Source organism: Solenopsis invicta, chromosome 2 (genome assembly GCF_016802725.1).
Source record: "Solenopsis invicta isolate M01_SB chromosome 2, UNIL_Sinv_3.0, whole genome shotgun sequence".
In the NCBI taxonomy this organism is placed as follows: Eukaryota; Metazoa; Arthropoda; class Insecta; order Hymenoptera; family Formicidae; genus Solenopsis; species Solenopsis invicta.
Window position 1 is genome coordinate 4,823,038 of NC_052665.1, and position 27,240 is coordinate 4,850,277.

The window sequence follows — 27,240 nt, forward strand, 5'->3', positions numbered from 1 at the left end:
TTAAGGCGGAAGCTAAACTTTATTTAAATATTAATGCAATCGTGGCATGGCGGCACAAAAGACATTATTTTCCTACATATCGTTATTAGCACTGGCAGAAGAATGAGGATCGCGATTAGCAAAATGTTCTAAAAATTATTATCCAGAAAAAGTTGACGCCGCGCTCCGATACAGCGATCCTAACGGAAGCTTCGTTTCACCAGTTGCTAACCCCTGCTCTAGGCATCTTTGGACTTTAGACTGTTTTCTTCGTTGCAACTTTCTTTACGTTGAAAACTGCACGGAGCACGGCGGCGGCGTGCTGAATTATTAAGAGGATTATAGACCCCCGTGCAACTCGGGGACGGTGTAAGAAGCGATATGGCGTCGGAGGAACGTCGCGCAGCGTGGACGAAGCGGTCTGCGCCTGGTTACCGGGCCCCGATTGGTCCACGTTTGGTACCTACCCCGCTGGAAGGGGTTTTCCATCGGCGGGGTGGTGGTGGCGGTCAGGTCATAACCGGGGGTTGAAACAAGAAGGCAGGAGCAGAGGGTACTTGGGCCTCGGCCGGAGAGACCGTTCACGACGTGTCACAAAACGAGCCACAAAACGACGACTGATGGCAGGCCGGCTAGTTAGTTTGCTCTTCTTCGTTCTTCTGATATACCTGGCACGATTGCTGCAACGTAATCGCGAGGCGCTAAAAGCCGCGTCGTAAATTCACAGTGCGGAGCCAACGCGAGTTCTTCGCCCTCTTCGTCTCTTCGTGATCTTGGACACTCGAAGCAACCAAGGTAGGACTTCGCCCTTATTCAAAAACAGGTGCTTGCAGACCGAACGAAACGGAAATGCGAAAGATCAAAGAATATTTGAAAGATGTCTGAAGTAACAAAACGCTTAAATCTTGGGTCGTCCGAAAAGTTGAAAATAAATCTAGGAAATTCCCGAAAACAGAGACTCTTCACCGAGTTCTTTAAACGTTTGCATCTTTAACGATTTGTGATTTATATTTTTCGCGATTTACATTGCGTAGAACGCATGATTGACATCATGTTTTACACAAAAGAAAAGTTGTGCGTTTCTGGAAGTTTCGTTTACGCAACTTCGTGCATACTTAATGGCCTAGCGATAGATGCAGGTCGTGTACTGTGCGCGAAACATAACCGCGAGTTATAAAGCTGCTGACGAATTTTAACGACAGCCCCGTGCCACAAAGCGTTCAATATAGTTTTACGGTAAAACGAATGCTCAGCTCGTGCCGTTTGCCCGCAGATGTCGATGATGAAGATGAAGCAACAGGGCCTTGTGGCCGATCTCATGCCCAACATAAGGGTCATGAAGATGTTCGGGCATTTCGTATTCAACTATTACGACGACAATTCGTCCAAGTACTTGCATAAGGTGTTCTGCTGCGTAAGTAATCATGAGTTTCAATATAATGCACGGAAAGAACGCTTTTGCTGACGTAAAAATTTAACTAGACGCAAATTTGAAAATAATTTTGTTCAATCATCAAAATAATTATGTACGACGCTCAACAATGATGACAAAAATGTTACAAGAAGTTTTGAAATTTTAGCAACCAGTACGAGCGTCCCGCATAATTATTTTGATAGTTGAAAATTATTTTGAGATCTGTACCAAGCTAAACTTTTAAATGCTTTTGAACAAATCGCACCGACAATAATAGAATTCCGTCTAATCGAGGCCGAAGTTATCGACATTCTTTAGCCTATAATTTTGATAATAATGTTTGATAATAATGACAAGATAGCCTACAATTTCAACAATCTATCATTCATTTATGTCCAAGTGTCTTTGAATGAGAATGGCACATCCGGTAATCCTCCGAGTCATACGCAAAAAGCTATATTTTCTAGATAAACTTGTTTATGCTGCTGCTGCAATTCGGCCTGTGCGCGGTGAATCTGATCATCGAGAGCGCCGACGTCGACGATCTCACGGCGAACACGATCACCCTTCTCTTCTTCACGCACAGCATCGTCAAGGTCGTCTACTTCGCCATCAGGAGCAAATACTTTTACAGAACGTGGGCGATATGGAACAATCCAAATTCCCATCCGCTCTTCGCCGAGAGCAATGCGAGATACCACGCGATCGCCCTGAAAAAGATGAGGCTGCTGCTCTTCTTGGTCGGCGGCACCACCGTGCTCGCCGCGTTAGCTTGGACCACTCTCACTTTCTTCGAACATCCGGTCAGAAAAATTGTGGATCCAATCACGAACGAGACGGAAGTTATTCAGGTAATTTATTCGAACGTGTAAAATAGAAAACATACTTTGTCCAGCAAAAAATTTATGAAAATTATTAAAAATGAGAAGAAATGCTTTACGACAAAATTACTTTAAACGTCGCTTTCTTTCTAAAATTAAAATAATTTAATTATAGTTTAAATTACAATATATAATTATAAGGCAAGTTACGTGTAACTCAAATTTCTTCATATATATTTCTCTTTCTTCCAATTTGCTTTTTTATCTATACAGTACATTTCAATTATTGTATTGTACATTTACGCATTTGAGTGCCACTTTATTCTATGTATATGAGAAATTTTTTTCTTTTCTTCACGATTTAGTTACCGCAACTGTTGGTCCGATCGTTCTATCCATTCGACGCCAGCAAAGGAGTGACGCACGTTTTGGTACTCATATACCAATTCTACTGGGTGCTCTTCATGCTTATCAACGCCAATTCGTTGGATGTCCTCTTCTGCTCGTGGTTGCTGTTTGCCTGCGAACAACTGCAGCACCTGAAACAGATCATGAAGCCTCTCATGGAGCTCAGCGCGACTTTAGACACGGTGGTTCCAAACAGCAGTGAACTCTTCAAGGTCTGTCGAAATTTTTTTACCCTCATATAAATTTTAATCCAAGTGCAATCTACACATTTCCGTGTTTCTTTATGTCTAAAACATTTCGAGATTTAAGCCAAGTTCAATCGATGCAAAAAAGAAAATCCTTATTTTACTTTACATTGTCAGAATGTCAGCATAGAGAAGAAACCTTTGTCATTTGGAGTATTCACCAGGGAAAAGCTAATTGGCAAAAATAATTCCTATTCACATGGTTTCTCTCAGACTTTATACGTCTACGAGATTTTCTTTGCGATTTTTGTAGGCTGGTAGCGCGGATCATCTTCGTGAATCGGAGAACAATCAGCCGCCACCGCCGCCACCTCAAAACGACAACATGCTGGATCTCGATCTTCGTAACATATACAGCAATCGGCAGGACTTCACGGCAACCTTCCGGCCGACCGCCGGCATGACTTTCAACGGTGGCGTAGGACCGAACGGATTGACCAAGAAGCAAGAGATGCTCGTAAGAAGCGCCATCAAGTACTGGGTGGAGAGACACAAGCACATTGTCAGGTGAGTCGATTTCGTTAGATTGCCGCACGAGATTCGCGCAAGTTTCCGACGACTTTTTTTTATCGCAATGCTCCAATCCTGATTAGCTTCCTCATTTCTTCTCCTAAAAGAGAGGTCGCAAAGTAAGAAAGCGTCAAGACCGCGAGATAAAAGATTCAGTATCGAATGCCGTGATGAGAGATGCAAAAAACCTCGTCCCGTCTCATCGTGCCCTACTTACCCACTGAAGACGTATAGTTAATTCATGCAGCTCCTACACCACGAGCGAACGACGGATCATTTCTTTGAAAGTCATCTGCATCTTGTGTGAACTAGTGACCCAGAATAATCCCACATGACACACCGTAAGCGTGTAAAGTATTTAGTATATAGTCGGCATTATATTGACCCCATGGAGAGACGCGCTAACTACTCTCTCAATTATTAAGGAGCGTGCATGACAAAGTTGCGGCCAAACATCGTGCGCTCGTGAATATTTTAGCATACGCGTAAACACATATGTCATAAATAACATTCCTTCGTAGCGTACACTTGATAATTAATTATTTCATTAGTTTTATTTCTAATTAATACCTGAAAAACACAACTTTATATTAACATAAATCTGCAAATGGTATCACGGAAATAAAAGTTTTTTTAATAATAATAATAATAATAACAATAATAATAAATTAGCTACAAACATAGGCATGAACAAAATACATATGGTATACATTAGAAGAATAGAAAATTAATTGAAGACAAAACGCAAGATTACGGCTTAAATGATTGTTTGACTCCTAGTAACAAGTTAATGCCCCGAGTAACAAGTTAAATATATCGTAAATCAATAGAATAAATTAATATAAATAATTAAAAGAAACATGATACAAATGTGCACAAATTTGTTATTTGACATAAATAGATTAAATGATGTAGTTTGATTCTTAATTTAAATAAATTCAGCATCCCAATCAGTAGATAATGTTTTTTAAATATCTATTTTGCATTATAACGTGTTTTTTAAATATTTAAAAAACATTGCCTGCTGATGCAGATAATGAATAAAACAATTTAGTAAAAAATACAACAATAAAAAAATTACAGAAATCACTAATAAAAAGCCAATCATAAATAAAATAATGAATATATTTATAAAACAACTTTATTTATATGATAATAGCAAACGTATGACTCGGTTAGGCTTTGGCAAAATAATTGAGTCCGCGTTCGACATTCAACGCGTTCGAACTAATTATTGGAAGGAACACAAGGGCTGCAGAAGTTTGAAATCGAGTAAAGCAATCTTCCCATCTTTTTAATTAATGAGAAGTCGATGTTATCTCACTTCAACGCCTATCGTCTTTCGAAGATAAATAGAACAGTTCTATTTCCATCACTTATCTACAGTTCGACTAACTAACAGAATTCTACTTGAAAAAAGAAAAAACCCGTGTCTCTTTTGAAAATCGTGATGCGCATCGTACTTCGAGTATGCGGAAAACGATCGTCAGCGGTGGCGACGAGATCGATTGTTCCTCGAGAAAAGAAAAATTCTTATTTCTTTTTTTTTTCGCGAGAACGGTGCGAACGGATACCGTGTTCCTGTAGGTTCGCGGGGGTGCCGAAGCCACTCGTCGACTGGCACGGGATGCGCGTGTTCCCACGGTGGTGAAGTATTTATTCTAAGAAAGCGCGATATTGACCGCAACGGGGGTCGTGTGTTGTACGGACTGCGCGATTCATGGGGGGACGGACGGTGGTGTTCGCCGCGACGGTTCACGTGCACGTAACTGCGCACACGTGGTTCACCTGCCAACGCGCCCGTGATGACAGATTTTCGTTAACACGGGTCGCGCACCCCCGTGTTAGACGCACGCTTATCGGACAGAGCTTATCGTTCGCGCGCACATGGCGACCAATTTGATCAGTGGGGAGACTCCGTTGCTGTTCTGTTCCCTGCGTTCCTTTAGCGCACAATTTTTTTTTTTTTCTTTATGTTAGGAATTGAAATATATAATGTTCATCAGCACAGTTTCGATACTATATACATATATTGATCTCACGCTATATATTTTTACCCGGACATAAGCTTTCTTCTGAAACTGTATTTTAGTTTCAAATCTTTTTATTAATTCTTGATGATCCCAGCAGCGGTTTAAGAGTTGCTCGCGAATTGAAAATCATTACGATAGTTATTACTGCTCAAACAGTAGAGACTCGTATTATCACGTGATATTGGATGTGAAAGATATTGACCGCAGCGGAGGTCATGTCCTACGAATAAGTGGTCTAAGGGGATGAAGCGTTTCCACACGTAGCGGACTATATATCCGCGCCATTCCATCCAGAGTTACGCAAAAATTTCAGAAATTACACGGTCTCGCTTCGAAATTAACGTTTTACACATTTTAACTTTTCGCGATAGTGAGGAGCGTGCGACGCTATACAGGCTATCCGCTTTCGTCTTCTTCAAGGCGTTTCGACGTATCGACCATTCTTACTGGGAACAGTGTTAACTCGACGAACGGTCGACGAAATAGGATATACGTGGTGATATCGCGGAAGCGAATATTCGTCCTACGTTGTTCAACTACTAAGTTCTAATCACTTATAGTTTAGTATGAAAATCAAGGGTGGCGTGCCTATGGACGAAAGGACGGGTATTATCGAATATATCTTTCATGAGCTCGCTCGTCAATGGGGCGTTATTAACGTGCGGCATATAAGTCACCCGTAGACAGGTCCGGGTAGCCCCTTCGACGATCGGCGGCATTGGTAATTAATAACAATCTACGTTCTGTTGTTCCACGTAGATTGGTCACCGCGGTCGGCGACGCGTACGGTTTCGCGCTTCTACTCCACATGTTGACGACGACCATCACTCTGACGCTGCTCGCCTACCAAGCGACGAAGGTGAGTGCGTTGCTGAATGGTCAGGTTCCTTTTTCAAGGTCCCAAGCAAATGACTTATCGATCGTATAAATTAGTAAAGCAAGTAAGGCGAAGTCGATGGGTTAATGTGGACTAGAATATATCAAAAATTAACTATCCATACTAATATGTACGAGTTTTAAATGCTACAGGTGAACGGTATAAACGTGTATGCAGCCTCGACGATCGGTTACGTGCTCTACACGTTCGGCCAAGTCTTTCTGTTCTGCATATTTGGAAATCGTCTGATTGAAGAGGTGCGTAAGTGTGTGCTCAAGTTCGCAAGGAACTGAATCCTCCAGCGTCACTGATACTGAATTTGAAGCTTTCGCTTGAAATTCAAATAAAAAATGAAACAAAGTTGAACTAATAAGAATTTAAAGCAAAACTGTAACTTTTTAATAAAATTTTGCGCAATTATTATTGTAATAAGAGAGTTCCATCCTCTTTTTAGAGCACCTCGGTGATGGAGGCGGCTTATTCTTGCCACTGGTACGATGGATCGGAGGAAGCTAAAACGTTCGTGCAGATTGTGTGTCAGCAGTGTCAGAAAGCTATGTCAATATCGGGAGCGAAATTCTTCACGGTGTCCTTAGATCTCTTCGCTTCGGTAAGACTGAATTTATCTCGACCTACTCCTAAGTTTCAATTTAACTTCGTATTCAATGATTACATCACAAAACTAAAAGAAATATCATTCAATCGATTTCGTTTGTTAATCTTGTTGGAATTAGGTAACTAACGATTTTCCCAAAATTTCCGTAGGTACTGGGAGCCGTGGTGACTTACTTCATGGTGTTGGTGCAACTGAAATGAATGTTCAGCTTCGTGCGTTCCAGATACGAATGCAGTCTATCGCGTTGCACACAGCTGTGCAAGATTATATTTTTTAACGTATTTACAAACGGGGACCAAATGGAGCATTCGTGTCGTGAAGATTCTCGCAGGGAGAATCCGTCTTTGCGGACGCATAGCAAAATATTGGGGGGGCTGAGAAATGGAAAATCAGAACCTGGTGGAAATGTCGTGCGTTTTTTATTTTGTTTTTTTTTTTTTAGCAATTTTATCACATCGGTCTAGTATAATCGAGAAGGGAAACTAATACTTAGGATGCGAATCAAGATGTGACGCTTTCCATGTAGTTACTGCGCAAAATCCAAATCTGAATTTACTGAAGAAGAATAGGACAAATGGACTATTCGACTTACTAAGCCTAAAAATAGCCTGTCTATTAACTATTCTAGACAATATTCTAGACAATAATTGAGCAGGCGTCTATTTTTATCAGGGAAACTGGTATCCGTCCCTCTATCGTGTCGAGAAGACGATACAACCGTAATCAAAGGTTCAACGTGACTCCCCAAGGATTAAAAGCACGAAACAACGGTAGTCAATGCCGGCGACCAATTGTGATGCAATCGACAGGTACAAAACTATAACGGGCGAAAACGTCTGATCTCGTAAACGATTCCGAATGAACTTATGCCACGCGGCGAAAATAGGCGCGATAGGCAATTTACTCGTTTCGTGCATCTCGCCTGTAACGCGAAAATGATCACAGCGCTCCTAGCAATTAACAGTTCACTCCATTGAAGTGACATTTAATCAAGAGGCGCGGTCGCGTCTCGGCACTCTCGGCGCCAGGTCAACGCGTCAGCGAGAGACCGCGTCTCTCTCGCGGGTCAACGACTTCCAAGCACACGAGATTATCAGATCTCAATAACGGCTGAATCGATCAAGTTCTGAGTAGTCTCAAACGATAGCTTGGATAAAATTGCATAATAAAAGTGTTCTTATTTTCTTCTCTCCGTGCCCTACGAGCGGAGATATCGCGACGCAGAGTGCAAGTCTCGGAAATTTTATGTAACGCACTTTACATGGAATTATCAATCGATGCTCAAATCACTTCGGTTGATCGAGTGAAATAGCCCACTCATTACATAAGAGTGGACCGAATAACTACAAAAGAGTGAAAACTCAGTCTTAAAGCGGTGACTTTGTCCCTCACTCTGGTTTGGAGTGAAATTTTTACCGACAAAAGTTTAGAATGCCGGTATCTTCGTCCCTCTCTATCTTGTCATGGAAACGATACGATCATAATCAAAGGTTCAATGTGACTTCTCCAAGAATTCACAGCACGGAGGAACGGTAGTCGTGCCGGCGGCCGATGATGCAATCGACAGGCACGAAAATATAATGGACGTAAACGTCCAATCTCGTAGACGATTCCGAATGAACTTATATCACGCGGCTAAAAATAGCCGCGATAGGCAATTTACATTTAAGAGTGGACGAAAGAACTCCAAAAGAGTAAAAATTCATTCTTAAAGCGGTGACTTCGTCCCTCTCACTCTTCTTGCTCGAAGTGAAATTTTTCCTGGCTAAAAGTGCACTTTAGCCACTGAGCTCTATCAAGTTCTCGTTCATTTCCTACGCAGTTACAACTAATAAATACTGTTATTGTTACAATAATACATATTACAGTACAACTACAATAATATTAGACAGTAACTAGATGGAAAACTGCGTACATTTCTACCAGGGAAGCAACATATCAGGATGAAATTTGAGCGATAAAAATGATAGAAATTATTTTTACTTCAGAGATATCAATAAGCGATAAGGATAAATATAATCCTTTCTTTTTTTTATTATTATTATTTCGGATTAACGAGCGGTGAGAGAAACGAGCACTTTCCTACGTTAAAATGTAAATTTTAGTACGTAGCTCTCTGTATAATTTTTCTCTCCACATTTTTATTGTGCATATAGTGACAGCAAGGGATAATGGCAATGTAAGCACTCGTCGCGATTAATTTTTGTGCACGTTAATTGTAAGTCGTAACGCTTAACGGGGAAGATATACGCTAATGTCGTTCGAGGTAATGTCATACTACGGCGGCTTGTATCAATTGTTGTATCGATCGATAATGAAACGTACATTAACGAACAGAGAATTGTGGGAGAACTCATAACATTTTCTGGGAAGTTACATTGAAAAAAAGAAAACGATTGGTAATAATAAAGTCTAGATGATAGTTATTAAGCTTGGCGAAATAATTTCAATTAAATGTTCAGTTAATACAACGAAATATTTAGTAATATTTAGTGACCGTTTGTTAATCGTTTAGTAACCTATTGATTACTATTATTGTTTGTTTATTATTAATATAAGTACTAGGTATTACTAAATATCAGTTACATTAATCGAACATTTAATTGAAATTATTTCATCACAGCTTACTTATTATTACCAAAAATTTTTTTCAGCGTGTACGTATTTTTGTATGTCAGATATGTCGCTTTATTACAATGATTACGATAATCTTATTTAGAGTTGGTTGGCAATTATTCGCTATTATTATGCTTTCGAGCAGCTTGTATTTTAAAAGCTACATGTAGAACGGAGGGATTAAATAGGCGCGTGTACATTGACGAAGCGTCCGAATAACGTGTAAATATAAGATATTAATTGTATAAGAGGTGATTACAATTTTTAGTGGAACACTAACGCTGAATCGTAACGTTGAATTATAATAGTAGCTTTGTCGTTGTATGCAACAAGCAACAGTTTACGGCGTTACCACAAATGCACGCTAATTTTTTGATTAATTACGTTTCTTACGTTCTATTAAGAATTAGATTGTTCAAAGATTCTCCCATCTAGATGCATTTTAATTTTATTTCACGGATCTTTTGCAATCTTTAATCCGATCTCTTTCTCTCTCTCTCTCTCTCTCTCTCTCTCTCTCTCTCTCTCTCTCTTCTGGTATTAATTAATGATAAAATTACGGTTTCATGCTTTTCAGCGTAGAAAATGCGTTTTGACACATAATACAATTTATTAATCTCCCTTTATTATCACTTAACCCTAGTAGGGATAAACAGCTTTGCTATTTATCTATCGGATAATTAATAGCTGCCCGATAGCCTAATAGCTCTTTGCTATATTTATCTATCAGAGAATTAAAATTCGTTACTCGACGATTAGCAGATAAATCAGATTGTGAAAAATTTTGTCGCCACGTTGGAAAGTGTTAGCGCCTTGCTTCTCGATGAGAAAAATAGCGACGCATTTGACATGGTACGTCAATTACTGTATGGTACAATATTATCGAACGGTACTGGGATCTAATAAATATAGAGAGTAAGATATATGTATATACATATACATATATATATTTTCATTATACGTAACCACGTGAGCGTGGACGGATGTGTACCTAATGTACCTCGTTTTTTATATTTCGTAACATCTCTCGGTGTCTTTAGTAAGATAATATTTTGTCACCTAAAAGGTCCAAGAAGAGATTTTGCACCGTCATTTTGATCGTTATAATATAAATATATATCGCTCATCGACGCGGATATCGTTTTGTGAAATGACGCGAGATATTTTTAATTCTTTCGTCGAGAAAGCGAGAATTATTGCTTCGGAGAAGGGTGTAGACTGTTGTGAGGCGGAAATGAACGTTTATTAAACGGATACGAGAGAGTGCCTGACGATATCCAAGCTCGATCTACTTTAATATTAACGTATAATTAACGTATGTGTACATTACTATGATCAAGTATTAATCGATGAGGTCACAGTATTATCAAATAGTTTTTCTCTATATGTAAAGCTGTACTATATTTATTTAATAAAAATCTTGATATAAACGTTCATATAAATTCCAGCGTGTCAGATGAGAATCTGAATTTTCTTATTGCCTTCGACTCCGCCGAAAGTTTGAGAAACTACGGTGTTCTCGACGTAATTTCACCCAAAAAAAATCGTCTTTCACATTGAAACTATACCGCAGCACGGCGAGTGCCGTTACAAAACAGCACCGTAGAAAATGAATTATAGAAGACGCGTCGGAACGTATACATTATAGTAGCTGCTAATAAAGATTGTCTCGCCTCACGAAATTCGATAAATTAGTGCGAATTATCGCGCGAGTTTCTCCTTATTTAATTCGATTAGTTTTGGAGAACGCGTATTCTTCCGACATGTAGAAAGTAACAATTTTTGTAAAAATGCGATTTACAATCGAATTGCGCGAGTACGTGGAAAATTAGCACAAAGATATTTAAAATTGTGGAGATGAAGAAGGAGGATCATGCTAGTGTTTCATCAAGATCAAGATAATTCCAGAAATCTTGTCTTGACTCAAGACAAGAAATTAGAAATTGATTTCAAGACAAGACAAAAAATCGTTATCTTGACAAGAAATCTAGAAATTTCTTGAATTTTCATGACAATTGCTCATTTTTTAAATTAACTTAAAAAAATTTTGAATGGATTTCAACATGTCCAGCTATATTTATTATAATAATATTAGAATTATTATAATTATTATATTAATTATCATTAAATGTCACAAGAAATAATTTATATAAGGAATTTAATAATCTGAAATATTGTAGTTATATTCGGCAGTAATCTCATGATATAAAAAATGATAAATGATTTGAGAAATATTTTTAACCTTTTCTTTTTACGCGTATTTCAATTCTATAAAAACTTTTTGTGATTCTGTCAAAAATTTTGATAATATTAACATAAAATAAATAAGTATTTTTTAAATTGTAATATATAAAAAAAATCAAAAAATTTCAAAAAATTCAAGATTCTTGAATTCAAGACAGGAAATGCAATATGTCTAAAAATAATCAAGACAAGAAAACCGAAATTTCTTGTCTTAAAAATCAAGACAAGACAAGAAATGCTTTTCAAAACAAAAAAATCTTGTTTTTATGAAACACTAGATCATGCCCTGTCGCTCTCGCTCATCCGAGAAGGATCTTCAAAAGTCGTGAACAAAGAACAAACTTCCTTTTCTCATTGCACTCTTTATTATATTCTTTTTCCTTACTAATAAATATTATAAAGTATCAAGATAAATATTTCTGTCATACGAAAGAAATTGAGATGCGCGTGACTGCGCTCTTTGTTTTCCTGCATTAATAATAAAATATTGACGTAAAACGCAGATATATGTGTATATATATATATGGTGCTTCAAAATTTTACAAGCTTATAGTATTTTTTATTGAAATGGTCAAAAAATGTTTGATTAATAAACAGTGTTCCGATAATATAAAATGCCCATACGTAATTCGTTCGCAGACAAAAAATGTTTAATAATGGCACAAAATTATTTTATTATTTTAATTCCTTAAATTCAATTTTAGATAATCCATAATTCATGTCGGAATCTACAAAGTAAAAGTCCATTTAAAATGTTATATGCCACGTAACACAGAAGGCATTTAAAAAAATCAAAAAGAACACACTAAAGCGCAAGGTATAAAATTATAAATAAAATTCTACTCTGAAACATGACGCAAAATGTAAATTATTTAAAATATGAGCTTTAAATGCGTGTTCCATTTCAATACATATTTAATATTTTTATGTAAAATTTCGTATTTTTTTTTAAATTCCCAATGCATTTTGAACAACCACTTGACAAGCAATATTTATATATCAATATTTTTTCATCAATATTTATAATGTTTATGTATTAAAACTCTTTGAACAATTTATATATAATTCGCATCTCTCTCAAAATTAAAAATAAAATTATACATAATTTAATGCATGTAATATAAAAAAAAATATTTAAAGAAACAGAATATAATAATACATAAAATATATCAATTGAAATGCGTGCATAAAAGACGCAGTATGCGAATAAAATCCCTTCTTCAGATTTGAATTACAGATCAACTAAAAATAAATTTTGCGTATTATTATGATAAAATAATCTTTCGCTTGCAACACACACGTACAAAGACGGATGTGGATAATTTATATTATCAAAGCGGAAAATAATGGCCATTCAGTGGGGAAGAATAGAATAGATTTGCGGATTAAGCACATTATTCGCGACTGTTGTCTCTAATTAAGCATTTCTCATTCAACTCTAGCAAGATCCTGCACACCTATGACCCACCAGCCCTCGAAACAGCCGGTACATCCTCGACAAGACGAGCGAGCAACGTTTATTAAGAGCTCATAAAAGTAAGCATTTAACGAGCCGAGTGGGAAATTGGCGCGGCGGGTTCGCACGCAGGCGCAAATCGCGAGCATCTCCGTGCGTTTCTAGGGGTAGTTTCGATCGTCCGGGGGATGAACTATGCCGTGCTGCCGCCCGAGACGCCTCTACCTCGTGCGTTGCTCCCGTGCGATGCTGCCTGAAACGAGAACTCTCGCGCCGCCGTCGTCGTTTCGTGAGAGTGACACGCCTGCGGTGCGCGTGGTGCCGGTCCGTCGCGATTGCGTAATCGTCAATCGAGTGTCAGCCCTCGGCGACCGGGCGAGGGATCCTCGCGGTCCAAAGGGGATTCTGTGAGATTCGCGCGTCGTCGCCGTCGCCGGAGAGGATGCGCCGACCGTGGCCGAGGCGAGATCATCAGCCGCTGCAGATACCGTCGACGGCGAAATCGGACGGTTCCGAGATCGAGCCTGCGAAGCTACGTTGACGAATCTCGGTGACGATCTCGTCATCCCCGCGCTGCGAAGCCGTTCCTCCTTCGGCAAGCAATACACGTAAAGCAATATATTGGCGCATGGACCGCGCGCCCGACACCCCACGACCGCCGCCGCCGTCGCCGTCGCCGTCGCCGTCGCCGTCGCCGTCGCCGTCGCCGTCGTCCCGTTATATCGCTCGATTGTAAATATCAAAGAGATACGATAATAATACGACGACGTCCGCGACAACGGTGCTGTGCGAGAACGCATGCGTTCTTCGTGTATCCGTGTCCAGCTAATGGATCGGATCTAGACGAGCTAGGGCGTGCGCAATCGGAAGAAATTCCGAGGATCGAGGATCGAAAAGGAGGTCGATAGATCGCGATCATGCGAATCGGTTGTCAATCAACGAAGTACAATCTAGAATAATTTAACAATCAAAATCGACGCGTAGCCTCGAGGGCGGAGAGATCCGGATCACGATGCCATTGATATTATCAAAACTATTGATGTATCGCTACGTTTATCCGAATTTATGCGAATTAAAGTCGCGTTAGTGGTGGGATCGTCCCTCGCGCGAAGAGCAACGGAAATGCAACTCCGATTGCAATCCCCTACGGTATTTCAAGAACAACGTGTGTCGATCAGCAAGATCGGTCGTTCGATATCGACGCGACATCGATACACGTGTATGTACGTAAGGTACAGCGAGTTACGTAATACGCCTATCTATAAAGTAGTAGACTACAATAGACTCCCCCGAGAGGATACGAGGGAGATGAAATCGAGCCCGAGATTGCCGTTTGATTAGTGGAGCGAAGAAACACCCGATGGACAATGAATCACGGCTCTTTTATTCGTAGTCTAGTCAACGAGACTGAGCAACAGCGATTTTTAGATTGTAAAAGAATAAAGGGGAGATAATTTTAATCAAAGGGAATAATTCATTTAACGATATACCCGAAGCAGATAAAGAAAGAAAAGAGGCAAGTGAGATAACAGAGAGAGAGAGAGAGAGAGAGAGAGAGAAAGAGAAACCAAAGTACAATCACGTGAGTCGGCAATCGACAGAAATGAATTCCTCTTAATCGTTACAAGGCTCAAACAATGAAATCGTGTCGGAATTAACGAGAGCTGGCGCGGCGCAAGTTGTGAGGAACGTTTTGCGAATCACCGATAACCATAGGTACAAAAACTGCGAGCGGCTGGAGGAGGCGAAGCCTCCCGCCGCAAAAGCATTATCGTAAGTACTGCAAGTCTTAAAGACATTTTATCATCCACCTCTATTATTATTTCTATCCTGTTTTCTTTTCTTGTATTTATGATGTATGTAGCATGATTTTTACATTATTATAATTTATTATTGTATATTTTATAATTTATGTCATATTCTTAAGTTGCCCTGCATTCTCAAATTAAAGATATGTCAAACTGTATTTTACGTAATTTATTATCTCGTCTCGTTCGTTTTGTAACGTTACTTTTAATTATCAATAAATTGTGCTTCAAATTCGTTAGAAATTTAAATTAGTTACATGATACAATCTTTCAAACGTTTAACATCCACCCATCCTCGCAAACAAAAGCATCGATTACTTAATTATATACGTGTATGAACATGAGCTAAAATTAATTAAAAACTTGGCGATAAAAGCCTGCACCTACGCATAATTTAAGTCTTCATTCTATAATACCATGGTAAGATAACATAATGGCCAAACACCTTTCAAACTATAATGTGGTAATTTGTATACACTTAATCCGATTAGTACGGCAACATAATTCCCTTTTTTTTCGATCCTCTGATTTAGTAAATTAAAGAAAAATTAAGAATTAAAAAAATTCAAAAACACATACTTTTACATAATTGCATATTTAAAAAAAACTTTGACAAAAACCAATTAAAGTTTTAAATTAATAAAATCGGTGGCTCCAAAATAATTTTGGATAGTGTGATCGTATTGAGTTACAGAGATTTAAATTAAATATATTCCGCGTTCACAATAAAATCCAGTATTAATACATTGAATATATTGTATTAATACATTAAATATATTTTATTAAATATAATACATATTTTATAACAACAGAATTACGTGTTTATATAAAATTCTTCAGTTATAAATTATATAGTAACATTTATCTAATTATATAATTATGTATCCATACAATTTAAAAAATATATATTTTTTAATGCCACTTTTATGCAACCATAAAACATACATATAATATATATATATACATATATGTATATGGTCGTTGATCTCTGGTTAGAAGAGACAGTACTCCGGAGTTTCTCGTCAGTCGATCGGCGAACTTCGACCGCGAAGGTCGTCGAAACGCGGCGCTAAAGCGCGACACGATTAAATATTCGCTATTCGCCGCGAGTGCAATGCTTTGATTACAATTAAATTTGATGGATCGCACAAAGGACAATGAGTTCCCGTCAAGCTCGATTTTACAAGCGAATAAACAGCTTTTGGGTAAAGGAGATTCGCTTGTCAAATATACGTGATGTCCCGATAGGTTCACCGTACAGAAAATGCATGTGAGATATTTTTATTTTTATTCTAAAAGAAGAGCCGTTATCAAAGATCGATGTCCATTTCATTTGTAACAGTTTTATTGATTTCTCTCTTGTCTTACGTGCAAAAATATACTTTTTTCCTCGCGACTTGAGCATGTGACTGACCTTTATCGAGGCACTTTGCAGTGCAACGTCTTATTATAAGGACATTAAGTCTTCTTAATTGATTCAATTATTTAATAATGAATTGGAAATTGATTTCCGTTGTAAAGCGCATTCGCCGTGCTTTTATTTATACGGCAGCGTAGATTGATGTCATCGTGTTCGAGAGAGCAAAATAGAATCTCGTATAAGCATCTATAATTGCACGTCGATTTATTATGCGAAAGCAATATCACGAGTACGGCTTTTAACCAATTTGTATACAAATCGAATCACACGCGTTTCATCTACAGATGTTTTATCTCGAATTTCATAAATCGCAAAGTTTCTCTGTTCACTCGGCGCACGCATTTTCGCATGCGATGTGTGTTCTTTGTTAACAATTTATTTATTATTTGTTTTAAGGAAATGGCACGCGTTTAAAGTTGAAATCAAATTCCTTCGGTCACAAGTGCCGCCGCAAATGTTGTCGCCCATTCCTGCATGCGCAATCGTAAAGTGACTTTATGATTCAAAATACTCGCAAAGACAAATGAATCCGCACACGCGAATGGTACATGGTACCATTATGATTCATGGATGACTCGGCCCGCCGCTTAAAAATATTCTCTCCCCTCATGAATAATATATTTTTACGCTGAAGGACTATAGGGTAACTTGCTGCAAAGTCGGCGAAACAAATGTGAAGAACATCTTTCCCTCGAACTTCTTTACCGGAATGGGCTTTCGCATTTCGCGCGAGACGATCTTCCAACTTGACTATAACGTGTAAAGCTCCCCCTCTTCCTCTCCAAAATGGATCCACATTTGAATACCGTTAATTAATTCATTTATTCCATCGGACTCGACTATGCGGACTTGTCACATTTAAAAATTACGTTCCCATGCGGAAAGCGTGGGAGCCACGATAATTTTCTGATACTCTTTTTTTCCACGCGCGCGTATATATTAATTAGACTGGAATATTTATCAATGTTAATCGCGTTTGCCACGTGGACCAATTCTTCGCGAGAATTCTGCTCGTTTTGTTTCACATTTATAATGTATTCCGGCGGGGAGCAAGCTTCCGGATTTAACTCACACTGATGAGAGAGAGCTTGATTATAACGAGGGCTGTTTCGTGTAAAATACAGTTCTTGTGCTTTGAATAACTTTGGTTAATACGGTATTGTATATTCCCCCGGCGTTTCAACAAAATTGTTTAATTTGCAGAAACTTTAGCAACGTGTACAACGTAGCGGGAGTGTATTTCGGAGCGATATCACTCCCATTGAGATATTTCTAGGAACCGATAGTTAGTCCCGTAGTTGACGGAATAAAATCGCTCGACATGCATGAGCAACAAGTTCTCTTCGTCGTTGTGTCGCGTGTTAAATATTATTTACGTGCCGCACGATTCTCTATCGCCTCTGTCGCAGAGCTGGACCTCGATTATTTGGAGAGAAGAGGCGAAAATACAATAACTTACGAAGGCGCCGAGGAAGGCTCGAAGGAGGAAGACAGCCCCGCGGACACCCTAGATTGCGTTAAGATCATCTTCCTGGGCGCGCCCGGAGTGGGAAAAACGAGCATAATCCGAGTAAGATTTTTTAACAGATTCTCTCAATTAGATGTCACCTCATTATATACTCTCCGTGTAATTGCTCTTCGCCCTGCGAATCTCCCCACTGATCTCACCGAAATATTAAACGCGCAGCTCAAAATTCTAAAGATTCGATTACCTTAAATTAGAAGACAGTTTAATTGATCTAATTTAAGATCTGGATAAATGTATTTTCGTTCAGTCTTATTGTTCAATTTTTATTGATATGGCGAAAAACAGAGATGCGCCGATAACTTGGCAAATATTTTACATGAAAGTGCAATTACATAAGTTACTCGTACGATCGACGATGTATAATCTTTGTCAGAATCCCTGTTTCACAAAGCTGGGAAGGAAACAAATCGCGGAAACGAGTCTCGCTCGGACGCTCCGTTCATTTCCGATAATAGTTTCCGCTTATCGATGACGACGATTATCGGCTCTGTGAGGAAATTAAAAGGCGCGGCGTATATCCTAAGGAAGCTGGGTCACTTGTGACATTTCGCTTAATGGACGAAATTCAAGCTCGAATGACTCGCTTTCGCGGACAGGACTTTCGTACCGTGATTGTTTTTCTTCTTTGAAATAAATTCTTTTTTTAAATAAATTTTGGCGATTTTCGTTCACGCTCGCAGCAATTCGTGTGGAGCGAGTTCTCCGAGGAGTACAGACCGACCGAGAGGCGGGAGACGTTCTACCCGACCGTGGTGCTGGCCGATCGATTCTACGAGTTGAAGATCACCGATCTGCCAACCATCCCGTACTTCCCGGTCAGTTCACACCTGGAATGGACGGACTTCCGTTATTACGGGCTGCGGAGCGCGACAGCGTACGTGCTCGTGTTTGATCTCAGCAATCAAGACACGTTTCAGGTACGTATACGTATACGGTCGGAGATTCAATGTTAAAACGCGATAAAATTGCGAGCAGACCACTCGCGGAGACGGGCGGAACTTCAACTTTGAAAAGAACGTCAGGAGCACGGCAGCAGCCGCACACGACTCACTCCTGCTTATCTTTTTCGCAAAGTTCTTCTCGCGAGCTTTTTTCCTTTCTCGCGAAAGCCGTCACGACTTTCGACTTGAAGTCTCGCGTCAAAGTTACCGGAATAAAAGTTTGATTATCTGGATGTTTGTCTGGGTGACGAAAGGAGGGATCCCTCGAGGATACAAAACGTGACACAACAATTGTCTGACGTTAAATCGATTTTGCTAATAATAAATCGGAAGTACAAATGAAAGCCGCATGTTAATAATATTACGCGAGATAAAACGGTACGATGAAGAGAAGGATCTTTCTCTGAATCATATTCGCTTCATTTACAATATTCTAACTTCCGTGTACTAAAAATAGCGTACGCGCGAACATCCGCGACGTAAAATGAATCGGAATACTGATATGAAAATATTTATTTATTTAGAATATCGCGTGGACTGATTTTTTTTTAATTAAAAAAACCCTTTCGCGTCCAACTTTTAAAATAAGAAAAACACATTTGCTCTAATTATGTCTGGATCGTACCACGCAAATAACTTTTTACATTTTATAATATTTAGCAGAAAAATTTATTATTAACGCATAAGCGATTCTCTTTAAAGGGTCGCTTGCCATTTGACTTTAATAATTCAATGTTTATCAGAGATATGATTTTTCCGAAATCCATTTGACGTGAAAGAGTTCATGCGTCAGCTTCGCATGTTTTTCTTTCATTTCCGACCGATGTGTTCAGTACATCAGGACGTTGCGCGAGCAAATCTGCGAGGCGCGCGACATGAGAGGCGTACCGTTGCTGGTGGTCGGGAACAAGCAGGACGAACTGTCGCAGTCCGTCGCCTCCGGGACCAGGTACAGGGACATCGTGAACCTCGTCCGGAAGCACTGGAGATGCGGTTACGTCGAGTGCAGTGCCAGATTCAACTGTCGCGTGGTGCAGGTGCGCGTTATACATTATTTATATATCAATCTGCCCGGCCCGTCAATCTGCATCTCATTCCTATTAAGAACAACTTAACTCTCTTAGAATTTTAATGCGCGCGCTTCAATTACCGCTTATATTTAGTATTTAATACCAAAACTGCGATGGGTAACGCGGTCGCTGAAATTCCCGCCCGAGGGAAAAAATCGACGACAAAAAATTCGTCCAAGAGAATTTGTAATTAGAAGTAAGCTCTCGGATCTTTAAACTCTACAATAAGTGCGGTATACTAAAAAATATATATAATTGCAATTACTACAATTTAATTATAATTTATTTTCAAATTATTCTGCATGATTCCAATCTCGAGCTGTAAAAAAATTGACTATAATTTATAATGGATTATTCTCCTCACATTCGACCATGAATGATTAATTTCTCACAGTTTAAAGCTTACACCTGTGTTAAGTTCGTTGATCATTCATTATCTCTTAAAAAAACAAAAAAAAAAAAAAACACCCGAGAGATCGTCAGTTAGGGAGACTGTAACAACTGTATCTTTTGATCGACAGGTATTTCGGGAGCTGATGAAGAGCATACAGACCATAGAAGGTAGGCCGAACTCGCCGTTACCCGCGGCCGCGCAACCGATGCGATCTCATCCGCACGAGAGCAGCGAGAAGTGCATTCTTCTCTGACATTAAGACCAAACCCGCTTCCCCGTTACGAGGCAACCGATTATACAACGCGCCGTCGTATCGCGTACCGCACTCGTCCGCGCGAGCAATGAAACTGGAGCGGTGAGGACCTGCTGTAAACTCAACGAGAAGCTCACGTCGTAGCAGCCGGGGGTGCGACTCTCCTATAAGACTGCGAACGTGCGTAATCGCGCGAGTAGACGAGCGATTTCGAAATAAGCGACAATAATAATCGAGATTTACGTACGTCAACCACGGCGAATTCGCTGCGACACGCGAATTAATCCGCCGCGCCGCTCGAATCGCATACTATATATCGAAGATTTCGTAATCCAGCGAGGGGATTCGCTGAAAACTCGACGGTTCTTCTACGGAGAAAAGAATCTGTCTCCTAGCTCCCGCAGTATTCGCACACTTTTCTATTCACGCATCAATCGCATTCGCGAGTTTAACGACTCCTCTTTTACGCATAGTCGACTATGATGCCAATTGCAATACGTTACGATGATAACAATTGTCATATATATATATGTATATTTTTTTTTTTTAGACAAATTCAATTTTACGCAGTAAAATTACTTTCGATTAATCGATTTTTAATAAATTCTGATCTCCGAATGAGATCGCGTATGTAGAGATTAACACGTGTTAGAGTGCTCAGAAGAACACAACTATTAAGTAGCGTAAAAGTTAGAGAAACTACGATAACTAAAGCGAGGCAAGGTAGAGCGAAATGCAGCGCGAAACTCCTCTCAGCTCAACCCTTTCCCGCGTTCGGCCTAATTATATTCACGCTGTAGGTACCCGAGGCGAGGACGAAGCAATAGTACATATACATACACACATATATTTTACTATGCTGTTAAGAAAGTTAATCGGTTATTAATCTAACGTTAAAAAAAGCAAAAGAAAAAAAAACGGTCAATCGATCGCGAACGTTCATAATCGTTAAAGTATTATCGAAATGTTATATACACCTAGATTATACCGGCATGTATCGTGTGTTAGCGTTGTTACCGTTTGTATGTAATACTCTAAGACGGATGCCACGTGCACGCAATTTCTACCTTGGGTATCTCCCTCGAGATAAGACACACGCATCCCCGGGGACTCGGCGCGCCGCCACCAGCAATAGCGAAGAAGAGAGGCGCGCGTCACCGACGTTATTACCCATGTTACGTTTGAACGCGCATGTTAAAGAGTCATACGACATCGGTATAAGAGATACGTAAGATCGCTCAATTCCAATTTGCACAAACGCGAGTTAACCGGCACCGTTTTGTAAAGGGCGCGAGTGGACGACAGCGCGGAAACAGACCGGCAGGGTGATATGTGATTCCTTATTTTGTATGCACACATACACACACATACACATGCATACATACATACATACATACACACGCACGACGTTCACAATAAAATCCATTGAGACATTAATATATGTGGTATATCTTTTTTTCTTCTACGCGTCGCCTTATGCATGTCGAAAACCGACTCGTTTAAAAGTTGCAAAATTTTAAACCTTTACTCGATTGGATAATCGCGCGATTATTTTTCAGCAAGGATGAAAGTTATTATTATCCTAATCTTTATTGCTGTTGCATTATACGCAGATGATAAGTAGATGAATGCAACAATGTCAGCTAAGCACAAAGCAAAAGGTGAGGCACCAGCTAGTCTGCTGCTATGAGACCTACACGTAATGAAGATAACAGCAGTAACAAGATAAAAAAGTGAGAGAAAAAGAAACACAAAATGAAATACTAATCATGCAAACAGTTCTTCTCAGTGTTGGAGAAAATAACTGAAATAAAATATAACAACAGAAATATTTATTTAAAAATTTTATTTATAAAAAATAATCTTTGAAGTAAATGTTTTTGCGTAAAAAAAATATAAAAAAGCAAATAGTATCTAACGTATGTATATATATATATATATATATATATATATATATATAATTTAAAATAACATATTTTGTTTAAAAGAAACGTTTCTATTTTATACCGTTTTATAATATTTTTTTATCTTATAACACTTCTATTTACAAATACCATTTTTTTATTTTACTACATCTCTCGATATGTTATAGATAAATATTTCTTTGTCTATTTTGTGCTTTTAAAAAATAGAAAATGAACAATAAAAAATGGAAAAAAAATTTAACTATGACGCGACGTATCGAAATGAACAATAAAATAAATACCTTGTTTTTAATATTTGTATAAATGTTGAATACTATTTGCTTCTTTTATACTTATACTACACAAAATACTTATTTTAAACTTTTTATAGGTCATTAAATTAAAATAAATATTTTTGTTGAAATCATCTCAGTTTTTCCCCAGCACTGCTTCGTCTTGAATGGAAGAATTGCTTGAAGTATACAACTCAAAACAGTAAAATCGAGAGATATCTCTTCCGATTTTTCCTTCAGACTGAACGTGTCAAAATGTTTTCAAGTGATTTAACGTGAAAAAAATTCTCTGTCTAATTCAACACAAGAGATAAATTCAAGTATTACGAAAGGGCACTTATCGTCACATCATCTCGTATACTTCCGCATAGCGTATTACTTGTTAATTCAAATTCACGATTGAACAAATTATTATGAAAGATGTTACGTCCGTCAAGAGGACTCCGATGTCAAAGAGTCCGTCTGTTAGCTGCGTGGAACAGCAGAAGGAATTGCAACACACGATTTCCCGACGACGGAAAGATTGGCTTCGGAACGGGGAAACGACACGCATTGACGGTTGGAATTAATTTATCAAAGTACGCGAGATTCGCGCGAGTGACTAATTCGCAAAATTCGCGAATTCCGTCCCGTCAAAGTGGCGTCGCTTAATCTACGCGAGAGATAAGCGATCCTCCAGATAAATGCAATGAATGTGGAATCTGTCAACCTAAGGTGAGCAAGACGAGAGGGGAGCCTAGCACAAGCACGAGTCTAAAGGAAGCCCTCTGCGAGAAGATCCCCGTGCACCACGATCTCCTGAGAAACTTTCGATTTCACTTTGGTCAGAACGTCGTTAGTCAGATCACGGTCGAGAACCTGTACACGGGGATGAGCGATGTGAAAACCATCGTCAGGGAGATCTCGGAACTTGATCCTAAACACGGCGTAATAATCTCAGAATATTTAATCCTGGAATCGTTAAGATCGCCTATTGCACTAATTAAATTCGTAGCGTCGGATTCTATTCGCTTTGAGTTATTTTCAATCATTCTTATAGATCGCCATTGTTCCTACTTAATGCGTCGTTAATTTCAAAAATTTGCCACTTGCTTATTTGCTTGGGTATTTAAGAAAAAAATATGTATAAAATAGATAGGTTAACAAATTAAATTATATATTAAATTAATGACCTGTTAAAAAATCAAGGATGATATATCATCTTCCAAAAATGTGTAAAAGATGATATAATTTCATAAATTCGTCAATTTATTTTATCACACACATTTTCCTAAAGTTTTAAGTGTGTTCCATGAAAGATATTTGACAAAAATTATTAAAAATTTTAATGGTTTTTGCGACTCACATTATAAAATACTCTCCTTTGGAACTTTAACGTTAAAACAAACTCCTTCAGATCAAGTACCGTGGCCTGACTATACCGGAAGTGATCGGTCTGCTGCCTCGCGAAGGAAACTCGCCGAGCGCGGAGGCGGTGTTTTGGTTGCTCTTAACCGGTGACGTCCCGACGCAGCAGCAAACTGCTTCATTGATCGCCGACTGGACGTCACGGCGTAAAAAATGTACGGAATGGTGGTCGGGAACACGGGGTGAGACGATAGCTTCCGTTCTGCGTTCGATGCCCGAGACAATTACGCCCATGCACAGACTGTCGGTCGCGCTCACAATTTTCGACATCAGCAAGCAGGCGAAGGAGGCCAAAAAGCACGGTGCTATGCCCTACACTTACTGGGAGGTAGTTGAAGATACTCTGACTTCACAAAATTTTGCTTAATAAATAAAACCTTATAAAGAATTATTTATCCAAGTTAACATATTGTAAATAGTGATCAAAAAATGTTTCCTTATAAAATATATGATGAAATATTAAAAACGTAAAAAAACGCAATTATCTCTTTAAGAAACGAGAGTAAAATATAAAAGTATTATAATATAAATAACGAAAAATGTTGAGACACACAAAATATCAAAATCTCTAAAAGTAAATCGTGAAGCATCACTTGCTTATTATAATCATGGCTAATTAGTAGAGAAAAAAAATGATGTGATATTCTCTGTATAAAAATGCATTTCCATTGCAGAAAATTATTACCTAACATGTATTAGAGCTAACGTGTAGAACTACGTTTGTTTGGTTTTAAGTACACTTATGAAGATGGCATGGAATTTCTTGCAACTTTACCAGCGATCATCGGCCTGATTGCCAAAGGCCAAACTTTGACAAATGTGAGCGGTGACGGTGACTGGGTGCAATTTCTGTTAGATTGCTTGAGCAGCGAGAGCTTCGACGGCAGAAGATCATCGATCGCAGATTTTCTCAGACTGTACATTGCCTTAAACGCGTAAATAATCACAATTTTTCATTGTGTGCGTATGTCTGTGCGTCTTTATAATATAAAAAATTTTATTTCTGATAAAAATAAATTTTAATATTAAAAAAACAAAGCAGAACTAATCATAAAAAAGTATCAAGTTATATTTGATGAAAACGACATTATTATAATTAAAAGACGAAAACGCGTGTCGCGTAGATAGTAACGATTATAATCTGCAGCTTCTAATTTAAGAATAAAAGGAAAATACAAGAGAATTGAACGTTATCTGTCTTAACAGTGACGATGATGGCGGGGCTCCGATCGCTCATGTCACGCAAATTTTGGGTTCAACTGATCTCCATATAAATGAGATATTAGCGAGCACCGTTTTGGCGCACGTCGATGAGCCCAAAAGTGGAACGATGTTGGAAGTAAAAAAAAGACAATGGATTATAAAAAATATTATTTACATTTATATATTATTTTTTATATATTAAAAATTTATTTGCCTAAATGTATTATATATTTTATATAAATATAGTATTATATATGTTCGTGATGATATAAAATATATATAAAATATACAGTGGAAAAAGTTACAAACGAAAATCAAGGATCGACTCGGACGCACGTGGACGGAACACGCTTTGAAAGCTTGCATACTGAATTTATTGAGCAGGGACAAATTGATAGGGCACAAGGAGGCCGATTTCTGCGATCCACGATACACCGCGCTCTTGCATTACGCCAAGCAGCATTTGTCCAACAATTCGGAAATGAAGGTACATAAATAAATTCGAGGAAAAAATATTCATACTTGCGAAGGTACAAGCAGTAATACTAAAAGTTTCACAGTTCTCTCTGGACGTCACACGGATATTAAGATTGACAATGAGAAGAGCAAAAAGAAAAGACATTTATCCAGAGCAAAATGCCCTGGCTCCTGTTATTTTTCAGGTAGAATCTCGTTTTTACAGCAGAAATTAAATTTTCTTTTTAAATTCAATGTTATAATATATTTAATATATTTATAATATATTTATTTGTTATGCCATCTAAAAACTTCATCTATTATAAAATTTTATATATTTTATAAACACACATGTACACAGTATAGAGTATTTCATGATTTAAAATGTGTAGCAATTCAGAATTTCTTGGACAGAAAAGCTTAAAGATGTAAAAAGTCTGCTTTGATCGTTTTAAAGAATTAATCGATGTTTGGATTGATAATTCCTCTGCTTAGTATTATGGACTGAAAGACATGCAGTTCAATCAGATGATATTTTACATGGCGCGAGCTTTGGGAGCGATTGCCTCGATAATCTGGACAACGGTCGTGAACGCGCCTGTCGAGCATCCGATATCAAATTGCACTTACAGTTACATAGAATCGATTTATGGCGACAGTATAAAAAAACGAAAACGCACGATACGAAAGTAAGCAAAACCAAGAAAAAAGTTTGCCTCAAAGTGCCTCAAAGTTTAAGAAGAGTAGGAAAGTTTGAAATGGCGAAAATGATCAAGTTTAACTCATTAATATAAGTAGGAATAAATATAAATAATATAAAATCCTTTCGTAAGCTATTTATACAATATGTATATATAAAAATAAAAATAAAAAATTTCAAGTTACAATATATTATAAAATACTAACATATGAAACTGCGTAAGCCATTGGAGTTCAAAGGATTTTATATTCAATTTATTTCTATGTCTACGTTAATGAGTAAAAATTTACCGTTTTGGGTCCATTCCAAAACATTGTATTCTTCTTAATGTATTAATTATCAATTATTTGTTAATTTCTATTATCATACGCTTATCGTAATTTATTTTGAAAGAGAGAGAGAGAGAATTACAATTTTTTAATTTCATATCTTTATTTTATTTTAAATTTTATTTTTATTTATTAATCTTGCTCTCTTGCGAAATATTTCTTTCTGTAATATTTCTGATATATTATTTCCAGGATTGGATAATATATTTTTTTAACTAAATTAAATTAAAGTTAATGACTTATAAAATTAATTTAGTTACATTAAAAGTTACATGAACAAAAAACTAGCTCGATTAAAAATTACGTTAAAATTAA

At 38.1% G+C, this 27,240-nt stretch overlaps 4 protein-coding genes across 5 annotated transcripts in view; 3 read left to right on the forward strand and 1 right to left on the reverse strand.

Annotated features, from left to right (window-relative positions):
- LOC105199032 (alpha-tocopherol transfer protein-like) overlaps nucleotides 1-27,240 on the reverse strand; it is a 45,361-nt gene that overhangs the window by 17,264 nt on the left and 857 nt on the right. The gene's annotated exons all lie outside the window — the stretch shown is intronic.
- Nucleotides 573-10,961, forward strand: LOC105199036 (odorant receptor coreceptor). Its single transcript, XM_011165941.3, has 9 exons — nucleotides 573-774; nucleotides 1,253-1,393; nucleotides 1,861-2,244; nucleotides 2,580-2,834; nucleotides 3,121-3,374; nucleotides 6,170-6,269; nucleotides 6,440-6,544; nucleotides 6,742-6,897; nucleotides 7,053-10,961. The coding sequence occupies exons 2-9, from the start codon at nucleotides 1,253-1,255 to the stop codon at nucleotides 7,101-7,103; spliced, it is 1,446 nt and encodes a 481-aa protein (XP_011164243.1). The 5' UTR covers nucleotides 573-774; the 3' UTR covers nucleotides 7,104-10,961.
- Nucleotides 15,936-22,072, forward strand: LOC105199035 (ras-like protein family member 10B). Of its 2 annotated transcripts, XM_026133033.2 has the most exons (5): nucleotides 15,936-16,232; nucleotides 17,857-18,017; nucleotides 18,656-18,892; nucleotides 19,750-19,953; nucleotides 20,508-22,072. In XM_026133033.2, the coding sequence occupies exons 1-5, from the start codon at nucleotides 16,166-16,168 to the stop codon at nucleotides 20,631-20,633; spliced, it is 795 nt and encodes a 264-aa protein (XP_025988818.1). In that variant the 5' UTR covers nucleotides 15,936-16,165; the 3' UTR covers nucleotides 20,634-22,072. The 2 variants fall into 2 exon arrangements, with proteins under 2 accessions (XP_025988818.1, XP_011164242.1); XM_011165940.3 differs by lacking the exon at nucleotides 15,936-16,232 and having other exon boundaries at nucleotides 16,304-18,017.
- LOC105199139 (probable citrate synthase 2, mitochondrial) lies at nucleotides 22,270-26,685 on the forward strand. Its single transcript, XM_039445769.1, has 8 exons — nucleotides 22,270-22,294; nucleotides 23,480-23,757; nucleotides 24,227-24,565; nucleotides 24,973-25,172; nucleotides 25,444-25,576; nucleotides 25,733-25,927; nucleotides 26,001-26,102; nucleotides 26,392-26,685. The coding sequence occupies exons 1-8, from the start codon at nucleotides 22,270-22,272 to the stop codon at nucleotides 26,587-26,589; spliced, it is 1,470 nt and encodes a 489-aa protein (XP_039301703.1). The 3' UTR covers nucleotides 26,590-26,685.